Source organism: Dipteris shenzhenensis, chromosome 31 (assembly GCF_047967505.1).
Source record: "Dipteris shenzhenensis isolate YYH24624 ecotype China chromosome 31, Dip_SZ_1.0, whole genome shotgun sequence".
NCBI classification, from domain to species: Eukaryota; Viridiplantae; Streptophyta; class Polypodiopsida; order Gleicheniales; family Dipteridaceae; genus Dipteris; species Dipteris shenzhenensis.
This window is the reverse complement of record NC_141626.1, coordinates 39,083,448-39,098,927: the sequence shown is the minus strand read 5'-3', so window position 1 is coordinate 39,098,927 and position 15,480 is coordinate 39,083,448. Positions and strand designations below refer to the sequence as shown.

Sequence of the window (15,480 nt, the reverse complement as noted above, 5' to 3'; positions counted from 1 at the left end):
ATGCCATCTGATTGAACCATAAGAATTTTCTTGCTTCCAACGATGAATCAATGGCCTATGTGGCTAAATCCTGGAAAGACGATCAAATGAAGCAAATCTGCGTGTCGGTGCTGTCAGCTGAAGGTATAGACTGCTGCCTGAAAACCCCCCACATTCAATGCCCGAATATCCTGGGAGGCTCTATGTGTGGAGAGGACGTCTCTTATTAGGAAAGCGTGCATCGGTGTGGTGCCGGATGCCACATACGGCCGCATTCAATGACACTCCTCGTCACAAGCTGGTCTAGGGGGTATGTTGGCGGCCTTTAAGGCAACATCAAAAGGGCATCCAAAACCTCATGCTAGGAAAGGGATCTAGAGGCACATGGCTTAACTCTAGCAAAAGTTCAAGCATCTTACAAGCCTTTTTCACCATCTCCAATAACATATCTCTAATCAAGACAGGCCGTCTGTTAGGACCTAGGGACTCCTCAAGTTTTTGCTCCCTATTGTAAAATGTTTTGCACAATTGCAACCTCCTAGGCTGACATTCAGGGCAGCAAGGTTGAGGAGAACACTCTAGACAGAGAGTCTACATATGCTTGAGGTGGAGCACACGGGCACAGAGATCTAGAAGTGCTTGACATCTAGTAGGAGAACCTTTTGGTATTGTATCCTGTCCTACTTTGAGGATGGACTGAAATCTAAGGTGTTGCTTCTATATTTGTCTCTGAGCATTTTCTATTTACTGGCTTGCACATCTATGCACATAAGTTTAAGAAGTTTGTGATTCCACACCCCACACCACACTGTGTGAGCTCCTAGGCAATACTATAAGTCTTCCGCCGTGCATACCCTCTGTAGGGTAATTTCTAACAAGACAGGCCCTAGACCGGGCAGGGGCAACAGGCAAAGCTCCTTAGCTCTCTCTCCATACACACCACCACACACACATTTTTTGATTTTTGTGTGAAATCCATATGTATTATATTACAAGAAACTATGAAACTGTCCTCGCAAAAAGAGGGGACAGGAAGTTACAACATCAAAAGATCTCATTATAGGACAAAAAATCAGGATAATCCAGATCCCGTGCATGCAGGCAGTCAAAGAATGATTGTCGTAGAGAAGCACACAAGAAATGATACTTACACAGGTCAGGGTCACCAAAGACTCTATGATTACGGTCCTTCCATAGAGTCCATAGTGCCCAAAAATGGACTCAATGAAAGAAAAGATCAAATCTCTGCCTGACAGGATGAACACCAAAGATCTAGAATAGCTTGCCAAAAGTAGCTGTAGGAAAACGAGCTGTAAGTCATTGTTGAAGCATAAAGAGGAAATCACGAGGATCCGGGCAATGCCAACATAAGTGACAAATAGCTTGAGCAATGTGATGGCAGGCCAATAGCTTTCCACACAAAAGAACCCCAAGGAGAACTCTCCAAAAGAAAACCTGCAAACGAAGTGGAAGTTTGCAATCCCAAATTTGCCTCAACCGTTTCCTCCACCAACAAGAACGTGTCATAGACCAAACCCGATTTGCATGGGTTGACACCTATGTAGAAGGCTGCAAAACCTTATAAAGTGCCAAAGGCAACGATCAATAAGCAGGGTCATCTGAGTGTAGTACCCAGTCTTTGAGACGATCCGTAATCTCAAGACAAGGTAGAGGCTGGAAATCATAAAGCATTTGTTGCAATAAATGCCAAAGCAGTCTATAATGTTGTCCCAAATCAAATTTCCTGGTTGCCAATGGAAAGGATAAAACCATGCCTGCATCATCAAGCACATCATTCACAAGAGAAATAACTCTAGACCAAAGAAAATATGATCTGCAGGGTTCTTGCAATGCCAAAGTCTGCGTAAACACCTTAGACCAATGAAGACATCTAGCCCACAAGGAGTTGCCAGCACGAATATCCCTGCCGTTCCATTTAAGATGAGATAGTATATGTTTCCAGTCGGAAAATAAGGCAGAGACAAAGTGACAACCCTTAATTGTTCTAGTAATATGCCCTAAGAGAGAGTCCCAATGAGTGAGCTTTCAATGACCAAAGTTGGAGAAGACAAATGCCACCCTAAGGTTAGCTACTGGCAACCTGTAAATAGATAGGTATGTGACATACAAACAAGAAACAAAACTTGCTAATGGAGGAGTTTGTCTCATCAACTGTAATTAGTAGAACTCTAGCAAGTTCGGGCTGATGTGGCACAATGATTATGTTGGAAAGGTCACCTCTCCATCTGTAAGCCCCCATATGAGGAGAGCGTGGGGGAGGGAGACCTAGGGCATGTGCCCAAGAGAAAAGGAGAGAGGGGGCTGCCGCATGGGCAGCACCTCACAAGGTCAGGACAGCCAAAGGGGCTGCCACATGGGCAGCAAACAGGCTGCCATGTGGGCAGCACACAGAAGGCTGACAGAGGAACAGCATGGCAGGCAAAAAGGCACATCTGTCAAAGCAAGATCCATGGGCCTGCAAAAGAGGTGCACACGTGGTGGCATGGGCAGGCTGGATGCACCTGCATGGCGGCTGTCTGGCAGAGCAGATGGCACAGAAGGGCGGGGCAGACCAGCAGATCAGGTCGGCCACATGGAGGCCTGGTGGAGCAGCAAAGGGGGCTGCTAGTAGGCAGGGACATGCCTTATATAGGGCTGGGCCCTTGCCTTGATTGGAGGGCCAAGGCCCTAGAAGAGTGGGCCAAAGGGCCTCGGTTTGAGAGCCCTTAAAGGGCTGGACCAGCCACTGACTGGCCGGCCAGAATCAGCAAGGCTTGTCAGTTTTTGTCAGCAGCCCTTGGGGGCTATAAAAGGAGGGCCTCCAGGCCCTCATTCCATATCTTCTGGAGCAGCACTTCAGGGAGCAGGAAGGAGCAACAGAGCAGCACCAGCTGGGGCCTATGACCAGGAAGTGAACTGGGCTGAGGAGCTGCAGACGTAGCTCACAGAGGGCTGCCTACCTAGGCTCACACACACGGCAGCAAGGTTGAGGAGATCATTCTAAACAGAAAGACTACAGATGCTCGAGGTGGAGCACGCGGGCTCGAGTGTAGAGATAGCCAGCAGATAGGAGAAGGACCTTGTGGTAAGATCAGAGGACCACACCATTGGTGGGACTCTGGATCTATCTCTTTTGTATTGTGTCCATAGCTTTGGACGGAAATATATTATTTTGGTGGTTTCCATATCTGGGTGGTTCTTTGTCTATTGATGAGTCTGCACATCTATGTGATGCACATTAAGTTAAGAAGTTTGTGATTCCGCACCCCACACCACACGATGTGAGCTCCTGGGCTATTCTATCAGTCTTCCGCTGTGCGCACCCTCTGTTGGTTGATTTCTAGCAGATTATCCTTTATGGCCATAACCCTTCACTGAAAGGGGAATATCTCTTTGGAAACGATAAAATTAGCAGGCTGATTGCTTTAATAAAACAGAGTGCTTGCTACGTTGTAGTATCTCAATGAATCTAGACAAATGAATCTGCTGATCCTTACAGACTGTTTGTGTATCCTTTTGTGAGAAAGAGAGAGAGCAACAGTGAGAGCAAGAAACGGGAGAGAGAGTGAGCTGAAAGCTTAGTTGCAATAGAATGAGAGTAAGAGAGTGATCCAACTAAAGGAGTGAGATAAGGTTTTGTCCTAGTGACAAAACCTTAGTAGTCACTAACCATAGTTAGTGGACTAATTGCGGTTAGGGGGAAAAACCTCTTAAAGAGGGAAAAGTGCCCCTAACTAGCTTATTAAATTACATTGGTCACTGCTGAATTATATCTATAATTCTAACACCCCCCTGTAGTGCCAATGTCATGTACAAGGATGATTAATCACCAAATGGATATAAGTTCAGGGCACTGCGAAATGCCTCAAACTTTTCACGTGGAAGTGCTTTGGTGAAAATATCTGCAACATTGTCATGTGTGGACACAAAGATCATACTGATCTCTCCTGCATGCAACTTCTCTCTGACGTAGTGATAGTGAACCTCAATGTGCTTCGTGCGAGCATGAAACACTGGATTCTTTGCCACTGCAATGGCACTCTGACTATCAGTGAGAATTGGAGAAGGACCCTCCAATGACAGATGAAGATCAGCAAATAGACGACGCAGCCAGACACATTCAATTGTTGCTGTGAAAGCTGCCCTATACTCAGCTTCACATGATGAGGTAGCCACTGTAGATTGTTTCTTGCTCAGCCAGGAAATGCAAGCTTTATCCAAAAAGAAACAATTGCCACTAGTGGACTGCCTAGTGTCATAATCACGAGCCCAATCTGAATCACTGTAGGCATGCATCTGCAAGTCACCCCCCCTGGGAAATAACAAGCCAAAAGACTTCGTGCCTTCCAAATAACGGAAGATGCGCTTAACTGCTTGCCAATGCATAGTTTTTGGGCTGTGCATATACCTGTTCACCTGAGATACTGCAAACTGAATATCAGGTCTAGTGTTGCAGAGATAAATGAGGCATCCAACAGCCTGACTGTAAAATGTGGCATCAACTGATTCTCCTGCATCATGCATTGTGAGTTTCAGCCCCGGCTCCATGGGAGTGGCTATGGGCTTACAATCATGCATGTTAAATCTGTCCAAGAGTTTCTGCACATACTTGGATTGAGACATAACAGCGCCACGTCTCTCTTGAGAGAATTGGATCCCCAAATAAAAGCGAAGCAGCCCCAAATCTGACATGTCAAAGTTGGTCTGCAAATCAGCTTTGAAATCTGCAATATTATCTTCATTGGACCCTGTGAGTAGTAAGTCATTGACATTAAGAATCATGACTAAAATTTCCCCCCCATCCTTCTTGATGTAGAGGGTGCTCTCAGTAGGACTATTGTGCAGCCCCTTGCTGGTCAATAAGGCATGAATCTTGGCATACCATGCACGAGGGGCCTGTTTCAGCCCATACAAAGCTTTATTTAGCTTGCATACCTGAAGTGCATTTTTTGAAATTTCAAAGCCTGGAGGTTATTTGACATAAACCTCTTCCAACAAGTCTCCATTTAGGAAGGCTGTTTTAATGTCCAACTGATGAACATTCCACTCAAAATGTGCAGCCATTGCAATAACAGATCGGATGGTGGTCATCCGAGATGTAGGAGCAAAAGTCTTCTCATAATCTATGCCCTTTTTCTGAGCATAGCCTTTGGCAACCAGCCTTGCCTTGTATCAGTCAATGGAGCCATCTGGCTCCTGTTTCACCTTGAAAACCCATCGTGTACCAATGGCATGTTTACCTGGTGGCAATTCTACGACATCCCAAGTCTGATTTTTCTGAATGGACTGCAATTCATCGTGCATGGCATTCATCCAATGCACATTGTCCTTTGCTTCTTCGAATGTTGCAGGCTCCTCCTCATCGAGAAGAGTACCTGCATATGCTGATTCCACTGAATTAGCACCTTCCATGTGCCTTACTGCACTACAAGTCTTGCTAGGTAATGGAGCATCAATCTTACTCTCCCTGAGAGTCTGTAACAGCCAATTTGGGACTGTTTTTGCTGCATGTATGTTTGTAATTTCTTGCTGAACCACCTGTTCCACTGCCTGTGGAGGTGGCAAGACATCCTGTGGCTGAACTCGAGCATTGGGAGGTGGCTGTAAATTCTGATTTGCATTAGAAATATTAGCAGGGGAACCCAAGGCAATGGGTAGTAACCCCTCAAAAACATCCTCTGAAGAAGAAGGCATATGAAATTCAGCCTGAGTGTGAGCTGAATTTTCTGCAAATATCACATCTCTACTGACAATGATCTTGCATGTAGCACGATTGTAGAGACGGTACCCCTTGCTTTCTGCACTGTACCCAACAAATATGCACTTAATTGCCTTATCTGACAACTTATGCTGAAATTCAACTGGCACATGAGCATATACAAGGCATCCAAAGACACGGAAATGATCCACTGAAGGCTTTCTCCCATTCCAGACTTCATAGGGAGTTTTTGTTTTCAAAGCCTTAGTGGGAGACCGATTTAAGATATAGTTGGCACACATTAGACCTTCAAGCCAGAATTTGTGAGGCATGTGTTTGCTTTTCAGCATACATCTGTCCATCTCCATAAGAGTTCTATTTTTCCTCTCAGCTTTGCCATTAGGCTGAGGGGTCAGCCTCACTGTGAGCTGATGCACAATACCCTTGCCTTTCAGAAAAGCATCAAAATCTGCAGACAAGTATTCCCCACCTCTATCTGTGCGCAATGTGTGTATCTTGAGTCCAGATTCATTTTCAACCATGGCTGAAAAGTGTTTAAACACCATGAACACTTCTGATTTGTGCTTCAGCCCAAAGACCCAAGTGAAATTGGAGTAATCATCAATAAAAGTAACAAAGTAGAGATGACCACCCAATGATGGAGTCCTCATGGGACCACAGACATCACTGTGTATAAGCTGTAATTTTCGGACAGCTTTAACTGAACCATCCTTCTTGAAGGGGAATCTGTGCATCTTGCCTAAAATGCACCCTTCACAGGCATGTGGAGGAGGTATCTCAAGAGGTGGCAATGCATCAACCATAGAGTGCTTCTGAAGTGTCATCAAGCTGTTGTAATGCATGTGGCCATATCTGGCATGCCATAATTCTGCATTCTGCATGGGAGCAGTACGAGTAGAAACTGCAAGAGCATGGGCTGCTCTTTTCTCAAAAAGATCAAGCTGAAAAAGCCCACGCAGCAGAGTACCAGATAATTTCAAGGCATAATCATTTTCTCTGTCTCGGACAGCACATTTTTCATCCTCAAAGATGACCTGAAATCCAGCCCTGTTAAGAGTGGACACTGAAAGGAGATTCTTGGTGATACCAGCTGGGCACATACAAGACATCTGAAAGTCTGAAAACTGAGCCATCAATGGCGGTAAGCTCAACTTCTCCTGTACCACGAAGTGAATATGACGAGTTGTTGGCACAAGTGACTTTCTTACCAACGGGAGGTGGATGCAAGGAAGTGAAGAGACACTTCCTAGAAGTGAAGAGACACTTCCTAGAAGTGATATGCTTGGAGGCACCGCTGTCAAAATACCATGTATTCAGTGTTTCATTGACACTGAAAGCTGATGCATCCGTGGAAGGATCATAACTGCAAGTCAAAAAGGCATATGTATCATCATTACAAGTGGCTGTACTATCCCGAGCATCTGGAGCAGCCAGCCTAGAATCTGAAATGCAAGATAAAAAGGCATAATCCTGTCCAACAAAGTTGGTTGCAGCATCCCCATTGTCAGATGCATGAGGAGCTGAATCTGAAACAGCCATACTGGAGCTGTTTTTCTTCTCTTTTGCAAGCCTTTTCTTGCATTCTGCAATGTGATGACTTGGCTTTTTGCAGTAATGACAAAAACCCTTCTTCTTGGGCTTACTTGCATCATTCTTAGCCTTTTGTGAAGGCTGTCCTGACCCACTGGAAGGCTGATTTACTGATGTCTTTGCCTGTCCCTTTCCTTTTGACTTGAACTTTGAGAGCATAGCTTGTTCACCTGCACGTGAAGCCTTTCCTGGTCTGCTCTTCCTGAAGTAGAAGTCCTATCAACTCATGAAAAGTGAGAGGATTTGCACCCCCCCTCAATGATAAGTTCAGCGAGGTATGAAAGCTGAGATAAGTCTCAGGAAGAGAATTCAGAGTGGTGGTAATCATCTCTGAATCAGGAATAATCTCATCAATGTTCAATAATTGCTCTCTGAGATCCTGTAGCTTTGTGAGGTGGATTGACATGGAGTCACCCTCTTCCATATGTGTATTACTTAACTCTCTTTTCAAGAAAGATACCCTTGCATCATTCCGGGCTGCATACATGCTTTCTAAGATATCCCACGTTGCCTTCGAGGTCTTACACGACCGGATATGCGGAATGATAAATCTTTTCACTGAAAGAGAGATGCATGACAAAGCTAAGGCATCCCGTGAATCCCATCTCTTCTGCTCTGGAGTAGTGGCTATAGCTGCATCAACAACTTGTCCTGCAGCTGCACCCTGTGCACGACCTCTTCCTCCTTCTTGCTGAGGAGGGGTATTAGGTGCCATACCTGCTGGTCGGATCTCATCCCCATTCACATAATCCCACAAATTACGAGAAATCAGAATATTGCGTACCATAAAACTCCAGAGGGAGTAGTTGGTACCATCCAACTTGTCTTCCTGTGAAAGACCACCGAACTGGAAATCATTCTGATTTTGCTGGGCCATATCTGAGAAAGAGATTTTAGCAGATACAAAACTGAATTCCCTTACTGGGAATGAAATGCACAGCTCCCAAAAAACACAGCCAAGCACTGGCTGTAACTGCAACTCAGATTTCTGCACTTGTACTGTCAGAAATCTGTCCAAGCATCAAAAACTCTCCGGAATCTGCCAAAAGTGCTGCAAAACACTTCAAGAAAGGCAGTGTGAACTGAAATCTCCAAAATTGATCTCCCAACACAAAAGCCCCAATTTGTGGCTTGAAATTGCAACCAAAAAGGGGCAAATTTACTAAAAGTCCCAAATTTCAGATTAGATTTGCAAAAGCCCCAAATTTCGAGTTGAAATTGAGCCAAATTTCACCCAAATAGCTATTCTCCTGCAAAAGCCCCAACTTCTTCAACACTTGCAGATTTATTGCAATGTTTGCCTAAAAAATCCAACTGTACTCCCACAAAGCTGAGCCAAACAATGGCTATATGTAAAGAATGCGCGTGCCAATGAACCTTGCAAGTAGAACCTTGCTCAAAAGTATTGCATAAATGCGAATTTCCAAGCCCACCTTCAAACTGTACGGCAGTTTGTATGGAAGTGTACGGAAGATGCTTGAAATTAACTACAGGTGTACGGCACCACACGTGCTGTACGGAAGATCTGTACGCAGATGTACGAAAATGTACGGATAACTTGTACATAGGAGTTGTACGGAAGCAGGTACGAACGACTTGTACGCAGGAGCTGTACGGAAGCAGGTACGGACGACTTGTATGCAGGAGCTGTACGGAAGTAGGTACGGATGACCTGCTGTACGGCGTTGCAGTTGTACGGAACAGGCGCTGCAAATGTACGGTCGTGCGAAGTAGCTTAGACTGGCTGTACGGAACTGATGCAAGATGGTACGGATACTGCGCAGATGTATGGGATAGTACGGCTGATGCAGGCTGATAGTACAGAATTCATACACATGTACGGACGATGAGCATAGGAGCTCGAAGCTTGAGCTGGAGCTACGTGACGTCGAGAGCTTGGGAGCTGAAGATGGGAGCTAGTTCGGGGGCAGGAGGAGCTGGTCCAAGAGCTTAGTCTGCTCTGATACCAAATGTGAGAAAGAGAGAGAGCAACAGTGAGAGCAAGAAACGGGAGAGAGAGTGAGCTGAAAGCTTAGTTGCAATAGAATGAGAGTAAGAGAGTGATCCAACTAAAGGAGTGAGATAAGGTTTTGTCTTAGTGACAAAACCTTAGTAGTCACTAACCATAGTTAGTGGACTAATTGCGGTTAGGGGGAAAAACCTCTTAAAGAGGGAAAAGTGCCCCTAACTAGCTTATTAAATTACATTGGTCACTGCTGAATTATATCTATAATTCTAACACCTTTCCCATAGTCAGCTTTTACAGATAAGTGGCTAATGTATGTAAAAGGTATTGAATGTAGAAATTTGAGTTCTCATTGGTAAAAGAACGCCAAATCTGTGGTTGGCTTCAATTACAGATGCAACCAAACAGGTTGATCCTTAAATTACTGATGCAAAGTTCTTTGTTCGGCAAACATGTCTTGGAGTCTAATTAACTAAATCTGAAACTCATCTTGAAGCATGTCGAGGTTGCTGTTCCAAAACCCAAGAAGAATGAATTGCTTATAAAGATCGAAGCTTCGAGCATAAACCCAGTAGACTGGAAGATCCAGAAAGGGATGCTGAGACCGCTTTTCCCAGGAAAATTTCCTTTTATACCAGGTATGGAAAAAGACTTTTCTTCCTTTTGGTCAAAATTCTTAGAGAGTTGTTCTTTTTCAATTCAATTACCCTGATAGTAGACAACTTATCCACCAAAAAGGAATAGAAAATGCTGGGAGGAGTTAGATGCTGATAAAGTAGCAAGCATGATTCTCAGAATTATGTAGAAATGCCAGTGGTTGTGTCCTGAAGAAAACAATTCGAACGCAAGAAGGATTCTCAAGGTATGTTGGAAGGAATTATGCCTACAATGATGAAATATACCTAGCACAAAGAGACACCTTCATTTTGTTTATGTTAGTCTGTCCTGCTGTAGCGCAATAATGACCGCTCCAAATCTTAGCGAGACCCCTCTTTTTTTACTGATTCTTGAATCAACTGGATATCATAAAATCTATGAAAACTTTTTGCAAAACCTCAGGAAAATGTCTATGTCTGTTGCTTGATACAGGTTCTGATATTTCTGGAGAGGTAGTAAAGGTCGGACATGGTGTGAATGACTTCAGTATAGGTGACAAGGTTGTGAGCTGGCTTTTCATCGGGGTAAGCTTTAACTCCTGGGGCTTGTTTCGCATCATGCTGCTGTACAATTTTGGAATGAAACCATAAGAATCAACTAACATTGTAATGATGGAGTCAAATCTTAGAGCTTGCTTATATCAGCTAAGCATTTTGCTTTACAAATAGAGCATAACTTCTACCAGTTCGCCTTCTTGGATTTTGAACCAGCTAGGGTAATCACAATAAATACAAGTAAAGATTCAAAACACAACTTCAAGTGTAACAAATGCTGTCATTGCTGTGCTATGAGAGTTAAAAAGATTTCTCTATATTGGCAGGCTTTAGACAGAAGTGTGGCCTCTCTTGCTGCTTTTCCGGAGGACCTCCCCTGCCCTTGGCCTGCTACCCTCCACTGCCTTTGACCCTCTCTCACCATCCCTGCACATTTATTTCAATTTGTTTCCACCCTCCTCAGTCACAAGATCTATTTTCACCCTCCTGCAGCACAAGATCTATTTTCTGCTGGAACTGTGGCTGCTTATTGGCCAATAGTTAACTTCGCTTCGCTGCCTCTATACTCTGCTCTTCTTCTATCTCGCTGATTGCTTTTTGTTATTTGCTGCCTTGTCCTTGGATATCCTTGCTCTTAGATGCTGGCTCTTCACCCTAGTCCCATTGTTTTGTTAGAAAAGTCACTGCCCACCTGTGAGCCCCCGTTTTGAGGGGACAAGGGGGCAGGAGACTGTAGGGGGTAAGGGGCAATGGTACCTAGCTGTATGGAGGACTGCGCCTGCATAGAAGACTGCGCCAGCAGGGTATGGAGGCACGTGGAGCAGGTCCAGGACCAGCCAGCAGCAGCAAAAGGCCTCTAGAGTGGGCCTACTTATAGGCCAGACCAGCCAGGTCTGGTTGGCCCACCTACAGCCCCAAAAAAGGGCCCTGACCAGGTCGGTCCAGTCGGCTGCAGCAGACTGGCCTGGTTGGTCACCTACCAGGGCTCCTCGCCCTCCTATAAAAGGGGCTTCATTCCCCCACTATTCTTCATCACCAGCACTGACCTGCCTTGCACTGGGGAAGCGTGCAGGGAGAGGAGAATACTCAGTTCATACTGACAGCAGCCTTGCTGTCCTTTGTGCTCATCTTTGAGCTTTTGTCTGCCCACTTTTGTGGAGGAATGTATCTGAGTTTCTGTCCTATCTCTCTTTCCGTCTTTTTGAGTGTTATATGAGCTAGATCGGGAGTGAGGTGTGAGTGATTCTATCCTCTATTTTTTCAACATGGTTTCAGAGCTAGGTTCATAGCTCTAGATCGGAGTACCTCAGCAAGTAGGCGACTCCAATCGACACTCAGGTTTGCTGCGTGGTCAAGTTCTCTGCTGTAAATTCAGTTTACTGTTCTTTATTACAAGAAGGATGGAGGACAAAGATTCTACTGTTGCCTCTTCAGCCCCTTCTCTTCCTTCCTCCTCCAGATTCCTCTCATTCACAATCCCGAGCTTCGGAGAGTTAGGGAAGCTAGATGGGTCGAACTACCCGATCTAGAAGATGAAAATCCGGAGCCATCTTGTGGAAGCTAACGATGGGGGTGGAGGCAAAACCGGAAGACTTGCTGGACAGCAAGGGGAAGATTGTCATTCTAGTGGATGGTGAAGAGCTTGAGAATTGGGAAGAGAGGGATGCCCACTCCCTAGCATTAATCATTGGGACCATGGCGGACTCTGTTCTTCCGCACATCTAGATAGCTGAGACGTTTGTAGAGGCGTGGGCTATCCTGAAGGATTTGTATGAAACTGACAATACATCTCGAATTCTGATGCTCCAACATCAACTGTACAATCTAGACATGACTGAGGTAGACAATGTTCATGACCATCTGACAAAAGTCAAGGTGGTAAGGGACCAGCTCGCGGTAGTTGGTCAGAAGGTAGATTCAAGTCAACTGGCACTGTTGATTTTACACAAGCTACCTCGAAGTTTTAAGAGTTTCGTGACTACGGTCGTTGTAGGACAGAGGACCAAGTCTCTCACCTTCGAGGAGCTTGGGCCTTTTCTATTGTAGGAAGAGGCTCGGGAAAAATTGTTTACTCAATCGGACGAGAAGGCTCTCGTGGCAAGGGACAAGCCCGGCAAGGGTAAGTTCAAAGACTCCAAGAACAAAAGCAAGACCGAGGATGCAGAGAGAAAGAGGCAGATGAAGTGCTTCTATTGTGAGAAGCTTGGTCATTCTGCTAAAGAGTTCCGCAAGAAGAAGGTGGACCTCAAGAAGGAGGAGTCCAAGGAGGAGCCAAAGACCGAATCAGCAAACATCACGACCGCTCTCTTCATCATCACTGAGTACTGCTCAGCTTATGCAGTCAGTGAAGGAGAGGAAGGTTGGTATGTGGACAGTGGAGCTTCAAAGCACATGTCCAACAAGGAGTGGTTCAAAACCATGGAAGGTACACATCTCGATTTCAAGGTCACTGTTGGGGATAACCAGTCATGCCCTATGAAGGGTGTTGGTAGTATTCCATTCATCACGATTGCAAGAAATGAGGAGTTGATTTCCGGTGTACTGTATGTACTGAATTTGTGCAAGAACCTATTGTCAGTCAGTCAGATGGACAAGCACAATATGTCGGTGTTATTCGACAACGGCAAGGTCACTGTCACATCCAAGGCAAATAGATAGGTGGTGGCTCAAGGTGTCGAGGAGCATGGGCTATATCGGCTCAACGCTTTGTTAGTGCACGGGGACCATGGTAGATCCAAATTATGGCATGAGCTGTTCAATCACGTCAACTATGGTACTCTCTCCGAGATGCAAAAGACAAAGATGGTGGATGGACTTCCACCAATTGCTGGCAATGATCGTGTTTGCAAAGCTTGCGTAGAAGGCAAGCAACACATGGACAAGTTCCCACAGGAGGCCTCAGCCTCTCGAGTTGGTTCACGCTAACTGCGGCCCAATGTCGACAAATTCATTCGCAGGTTCTCGGTATTCTCTCTTATTAGTGGATGATTTCAGTCGCATGATGTGGGTATTCTGCCTGGCCAAGAAATCTCAAGCTTTCGAGAAATTCAAAGACTAGAAGGCCCAGGTAGAGAAGGAGATCGGGGAGGTGATCAAAGCCTTCCGCACCGACAGAGGGGGAGAGTTCACTTGTACCGAGTTCAATGGATTTTGCAAGAAGCACGGGATTAAGATACAACTTACTACAGCTCGCACATCTCAACAAAATGGAGTTGTTGAGAGAAAGCATAGGACCGTCACAGAGACAGGGTTGACCATGTTGCGAGGGAGGAATCTCTCGAAATCCTACTGGGGTGAAGCTGTGAACACTGCCTTTCACATGCTCAACAGAACCAAGACCAAGGCTGTTGATGACAAGACTGCATACGAAGCTTATTATGGTAAGAAGTCCATCATATCTCATCTAAGGGTTTTGGGTTCTAAAGCATTTGTGATGTACATAAAGATGAGTGGACAAAGTTGGATCCCCATAGTCGGAGCTGTATCTTTGTGGGATACAACGAAGAGTCCAAGGCCTATTGCCTATTCGACCCGGACAAGAAGAAAATCCTTATCAGTAGGGATGTGATCTTTGAATAGACCGAGCCACAGCCTACAGAAGAGGTTCCAGAACTTCTGGCGTTACCCTCACCCAAAGTCACCATTCGAGAGGTGGAGCCCCAATTGAAGATCCCGAGGAGGAGGAGGAGCATGCCATTCCAGAGCCAGCTCCCAAGTCAACTCCATCTAAAGCACCTCCATCTTAGAAGAAGCTACCTCAATGGTATTTGAAGACATTAGTAGACTCTTGGGTCACGGACATTCCTGAGAGCAATTCCGGAGCGCGGCGGTCTCAACGAAACATGAAGACTCCCTCCGTGAACTTCGCTTTGGTGGCTTAACTTGCGGAGGCTCATTCCTTCCAGGAAGCGAAGGATATTCTAGAATGGCAAGAAGCCATGCAGGCAGAGATGGATGCCATTTTGATAAATGACACCTAGGATTTAGTGCCCAAACCAACCAAGCGGAAGGTCATTGGGACTAAATGGGTGTACAAGCTTAAGTTCAAGTCAGATGGGAGCTTGGACAAGTACGAAGCAAGATTGGTGGTGAAAGGCTATGCACAGTCAGAAGGACTTGACTTTGACGAGACCTTCGCCCCCACAGCTAGGATGGTGACTATTCAGATAGTCATTGCTTTGGCTGCTCATCACAGTTGGCCTATTTTTCAGATGGGACGTCAAGTTTGCATTTTTGAATGGTAACCTGGAGGAGGAGGTATATGTGGCACAGCCACTAGGATTTCAGATTCCAGGATCCCCATCAAAAGTTTGCAAACTGAAGAAGGCCTTATACGGGTTGAAACAGGCCCCCAGAGCTAGGTACCGGCGGATAGAATTTTTCTTGCAGAAGATCAGGCTTCAATGGAGTCCATCAGAGGCAAATCTTTATCTCGACACAGAGGGGGATTTGCGGCTGGTATTGATTCTATATGTGGATGACCTCATCATTACTGGGGATCATACAAAGAAGATTGCTCAGGTCAAGAGACTTCTTATGGAGGAGTTCGAGATGACTGACTTACGCATACTTCACTACTTTCTTGGGATTGAGGTGAAGCAGGGAAAGAGCAATATCTTTATTTCACAGGAAAAATATTGTTGGGAACTGCTCAAACGCTTTGAGATGGAAAATTGCAAAGCTGTAGTGACTCCCATGGAAACTGGTCTGAAGTTGAGTGTGCGTGATCCATCTCAGCCAGTTGATTCATCACTGTATCGACGCTCGGTGGGGAGTTTGCTTTACCTTACCAATACCCGAACAGATATTTCCTTCGTAGTTGGATTGCTCTGTCAGTTCTCCGCCACACCCAAGAAGGCTCATTGGGACGTAGGTATGAGGGTGCTAAGGTACTTGAAGGGTACCTGCACCTACGGCATCACTTATACCAAAGGCATTGAGTTGGGAGGTTTTTGTGATAGTGATTGGGCAGGTGACATTGATACTCAGAGATCGACCTCTGGATATTGTTTTTGTGAAAGTGATTGGGCAGGTGACATTGATACCCGGGGTACTCAATTGTAAGGCTTCCTCAT

At 45.4% G+C, this 15,480-nt stretch overlaps 1 protein-coding gene across 1 annotated transcript in view; it reads left to right on the top strand.

Moving 5' to 3' along the window:
* The window catches only part of LOC147881444 (chloroplast envelope quinone oxidoreductase homolog), a 41,472-nt gene that overhangs the window by 598 nt on the left and 25,394 nt on the right, over positions 1-15,480 (top strand). Inside the window, exons 2-3 of the mRNA XM_087369745.1 lie at positions 9,751-9,892; positions 10,344-10,435. Of these exons, the coding sequence (XP_087225871.1) occupies positions 9,751-9,892; positions 10,344-10,435 (234 nt within the window). The remainder of the gene's footprint in view (positions 1-9,750; positions 9,893-10,343; positions 10,436-15,480) is intronic.